This window comes from Dromiciops gliroides, chromosome 1 (assembly GCF_019393635.1).
Source record: "Dromiciops gliroides isolate mDroGli1 chromosome 1, mDroGli1.pri, whole genome shotgun sequence".
Taxonomy (NCBI): domain Eukaryota; kingdom Metazoa; phylum Chordata; class Mammalia; order Microbiotheria; family Microbiotheriidae; genus Dromiciops; species Dromiciops gliroides.
In genome coordinates this window covers 236,956,584-236,961,455 of record NC_057861.1, presented here as the reverse complement: position 1 = coordinate 236,961,455, position 4,872 = coordinate 236,956,584, and the positions used below count along the sequence as shown (strand labels likewise).

The 4,872-nt window shown below is 43.0% G+C and overlaps 1 protein-coding gene across 1 annotated transcript; it reads left to right on the top strand.

The window, feature by feature from the left end:
* Nucleotides 1-888: 888 nt before the first annotated feature.
* Nucleotides 889-2,292, top strand: LOC122747690 (probable E3 ubiquitin-protein ligase TRIML1). Its single transcript, XM_043993577.1, has one exon. The coding sequence runs from the start codon at nt 889-891 to the stop codon at nt 2,290-2,292; it is 1,404 nt and encodes a 467-aa protein (XP_043849512.1).
* The last annotated feature ends 2,580 nt before the right edge of the window (nt 2,293-4,872 follow it).

The window sequence follows — 4,872 nt, the reverse complement described above, 5'->3', positions numbered from 1 at the left end:
TAGGTGTCCTGTGATCTAGAAATATTCATGGCTATTAATGGTTACTGGTCCCTAGTTACAGTCTCTGTTGATAGTAAGGGTTGACAGAGACAAACCCTCTTGGTTACTGGAAGAACACTCAAGCCTCAGTTTATCTGTTAATCCTTTTAGATACTATTGATAACTCAAGTCTTAGGTTATCTGTTAACCCTTTTTAGAGCTCAGGTCTCAGTTAGAACTCAGATCTTAGGTTTGTCTGTTCGCCCCTTTTTAGCCTCCTCCATCACTAGCTAGAGGGCCTAGTGGAGAAGCCAAGCAGAGAAGTCCCAATGGAGTGCAGCCAGGTGGGAACTAAGGAGGAGGATAACAAAGCTAGGAAGCTTCAGAGGCAGAAATCAGTGTCCTGCCTCCAAGTCCACTTCTCTATTTAATATGCTGTCAACCTTTTGTAACAAAACATGAAAAGAAGAGGGCATCCTATTTCTAGCAAGGCTGGGACTCCCCCTGAAAAGCTCAGACCCTCAGAGGGGCTCAGCATTGTGAAACCTGTCAATCCATAGAAGTCAACCAAGCAGAAGTGCTTACCCTAGGGGTCTCAGCTAGGCTGAGCAACTAGCAAGGTTGACTTGTCCTAACTTGAGAATATAAGGCAAGGTGAATTCACACCTCATCTGGGAGGTAGTAAAGGGGTGAGGCATCATTCTATAACAGAAGAGACCCTTCTGATCAGAACCATTTCCTTGAGTGTAACTGAAGTCTCTTCTCAGTTGCTGCAGGAAAGAAGCTGGAGGGAAGGCATTTGACCTTGGCTTGGATCATTGGACCCCACAGTCACAGAGGGAAGGGAAAGTCCAGCGGTGTGGAGAGAGGGAAGGAAGCATCACTCACCTTTTCGGAGAGGAAAAAAAAATGGCTGCCCATATGGAAATAGTCCAGAAACTGCAGAGTGAAATCACCTGTGGAATCTGTAGGATCTATTTTTCTCGGCCAGTTACCATCGATTGTGGGCACAGCTTTTGCACAGAGTGTCTCTCAAGGAGCTGGAGAGCCCCACCTTTCTCTTGTCCTGAATGCAGGCAAGTTTGCCAGGTGACCAAATTCCCAGAACTCAATGTAAGACTGGAAAAGCTGACTGACGTTGGGAAGCAGCTCTGCTTCCACTTTCTGCAAAGTACTGAAGGACAGGGCCAATGCCCCATTCACCAGAAAGTCTTCAAGCTCTTTTGCGAGGAGGACAAGGCATTACTCTGCTTGAGCTGTAGTCAAACTCCAGAGCACAGGGCTCACAAACTGTCTCCTATAGAAGAAGCTGCTCACAACTATAGGGAGGAACTCGGGAAGATTCTGTGTCACTTGGGGAAGGATTTTAAAAAAACCAAGATACTTCTTCGTCTGCTGGAGGAAGGGGTGAAGATACCTTCAGTTGATTGGCTTCAGATGATTATGGGGGAATATTGCAATCTTCACCACTTCCTGCGGGAGGAAGAACTTCAACGTGTGGAAGGGCTGAGGGAAGAGCACAAGAGGTACAAATACAGAATATTTCAGCATATTCAAAGCCTTCAGGAATTCCTGCTGGAGCTTCAAGAATCAAGACACAAACCCATAATTGAGTTGCTGCAGAATTGCAGGGAGCTATTGGGAAGGAGTGAGTCATTGTTCTCCCAAAGGCCCAAGGCTGTCACCCCAGACCGGATGCAATATTCCATCACTGGGATGATAGAGATCCTCAACAAATTCAGAGTGGACATCAGAGTGAATCCTCAATTAGTCTGTTCGTATGTGATCGTTTCTGAGGATCGGAAGAGTATGAGGGCTAGAGAAGACTGGCAGGTGGATCCTGACCATCCTGAGGACTTTACTTACCATTATGTCTTTGCCGAGCAGGCCTTCAGCTCAGGCAGACAGTATTGGGAGGTGGATGTGACACAAGTGCCTCAGTGGGCCCTGGGGATCCACACTTCACCCATGAGGAGAGAGAATCTGGACTCACGTCCCTCTGCTCTTGTGCTTTGCTGTGTGAAGAAGGGAAATTATTACTATTTCCAAACCTGTCCTGGATCATTTAAGTGTCAAATGAAAGACCCTGTGCCCAGGGTTGGGGTATACCTGGAACATAGTGTTGGCACCCTCCTCCTCTTTTACAATGTTGCCAAACGCTGCCTTATTTATAGATTCTACACAATTTCATTCACAAAGCCTGTCACACCCATCTTTTCTCCTGGCCCCCCACTTCCAGGAACAAAGGCTGGTCCTATGACTATCTGTCCAGTCAACTCTCATCTTTGTTCTTGCTGCTATTCAGCTCTCTGAGTATTTCTCCATGGAGGAACTTTCAACCCACCACTAGGCTGCCTGGCCACTGTGGTCCTTTGATTTCCAGACTTCCCCTAGCAGAGAATAAGCACTGATGGAAGGAGAATCAATGCTCACCAATTTGAGACTCATCTTCCTTAGTGAAAACTGAAGGGGGGGGGCAGGAATTGTTCTCATGTGTTTTGTATTCTTTGATGCTTAATGGATCCAGTCTGTTTATATATATTTTCATAATCAATCTGCTTTCAGAAAAATAAATTTGTTAGCTATTCATCCTTTGGCATAGAGAGCTAGAGCTCCCGAAGATAATCTGGATGATTACACCCTCCCATTGCTATTATTTCATGGCTCTAGGTCAGGTTTATGATTAACTTTCTGAATTCCTCATCTATTATTCATCATCTATTTCTTTCCATTTAAGTGGTCTGTAGCATACTCTAAAGGCAAAATTACTTCTGTTTCTCATGATCTTCATTCTTCTCTTCCCTGATTCCTGATTTCTTCACATGAACACACTTTCTTAATCGTAGTACACCCCTGCCTCCTCCCCACCACCTCCGTTTACCTCTGTGTTGTGTTTTTTGAATAAGCCACACCAATCCAGAGCAACATTCCATTCATTGATTTGAATGTCCCCAGTCTCAATGATACCAATGATGTCAAATTTGCCTTGTTCCTCTAGGTCTTCTAGTTTTCCTTGCTTGTTAAAAGCTTTTTTGGATTATGTTTGCGAAATAACAGATAATAAATTTATCTTTACCAGTTTTATGTGACTATGTGTTTTTTGTGATCTCATTTGTGATCTCAAAGAACCCCATGTGAGGTAGGTACTAAAGGTATTATTATCCCTAGCTTACAGATAGAGGCAAGATGGTATAATGGATAGCAGCCAGCTGGCCTCATCAGGAAGACGTGGGTTAGAACTGACTTCTGTCAGATACTGTCTGGATGATACTGGGTGACACTTAGCCTGCCAGTGCCACCAGGCAACTCTCAATAATATGGATTTCAGAGCAGCCATTATTCTCCATTGCAGTGGGAACTCTCTCTCTCTAAAGCAATGAAATCACAGGTCTAGTCACCAAATAATGCAACTGACTGAGGAAACTTGAGTGTCAAAAGTTGAATTATTTGTACATGGTCATATAACTACTAAGTTCTAGACTTCATTCTCCTGGGTATTTCCTAAATCTGAATATAGCCAGCACTTCGCCAACTGATATGTGTGGAGAGCTTTGGACTTGTCTAGTGGATAGAGTACTGGACTTGAAATCATGCAAAAATGGGTTCCAATTCTAAATCAGATACAGTACAGGAGCTATGTTCTCCCGGGCTGGCCATTTAATCTCTGAACACCTTGTAAGATGCAGATGATATTTATACCACCTGTCTCACACAGTTGTGAGCAAAAAGTCCTTTGTATTTGGTCATTACTGGGGGTAGTGGTAGCAACTAGGGTTTTGCCTCAGTGTACTGAATTTAAAGGACATTCAGTTGAGAGAGAATGCTGACTATTTGCAGTGTTTCAGCAGTTTAGGATGGGACTTATGTTTATATGAGAGCTTATCTGAAAAAGGTACAGACATTTTATTGGCTAAATTCAATAGGAGTCCTGTGATAGGTGAACCCAAAGAGGTCATGGGATCTTGGGTTGCATTAAGAGAAGCATTTTGTTGTTGAATCTTTTTTATGTAGGATAGTAAATAGTTGATCAGATTGATCATGAGGCATCCCAAAAGAATTACAAGACTCAGTGACTCAGTTTCCTAAATTTTATTGAAAGACTGTGATGACCACAGGGAGAATACCAGCGAAATGGGAAAGGTATCTCAAATAGAAAAGGAAAGATGATTATATTTGTAATCAGAAAAGAAATGATCATCTTATCATAATCTCTGCCTTAGGAAGGTACAGGAAAGGGTCTATCCTAATTTGGAGTTCCTGGGAGCATAAGCCAACCCCCGAAGCAGGTACCTTTTCCCTTGGAGGTGTGTTTTGGGGGTTACATGTCATAAGGTGAACTTAAGGACAAATTTGGCCTTTTCTGCACATGTTCCCAAGGACATGCTTAAACTTGTCAATCTCAGAGGGTCTCTGTGTTTGTGGTATCTCTTTACTTAAGATCTGGTTTCTAGGTGTCCTGTCATCTAGGAATATTAATGGTTATTAATGGTTGATGGTCCCTGATTACTGTCTGTTGATGGTGAGGGTCGATAGGGATAAACCCTCTTGGTTACTGTAAGAACACAAACCTTAGTTTCTCTGTTAACCCTTTTAGGTACTATTGATCATGACTCAAGCCTGTTTATCTGTTAACCCTTTTAGCCTCCTCCATCATTTTCAGTCAACTCCCACTCTTTGTGGCCCATTCTGGGTGGTTTTCTTGGCAAAGATACTGGAGTGGTTTGCCATTTCCTTCTCTAGCTCATTTTACAGATGTGGAACAGAGACAAAATGGGGTTAAATGATTTGTTAGGGTCACATAGTAAGTATCTGAGACCAGATTTGAACTCAATAAGATCAAGTGCCAAGCACTCTATCCATTTAGCCATGAAGTTCCCTTAAGTAGGTACTAAA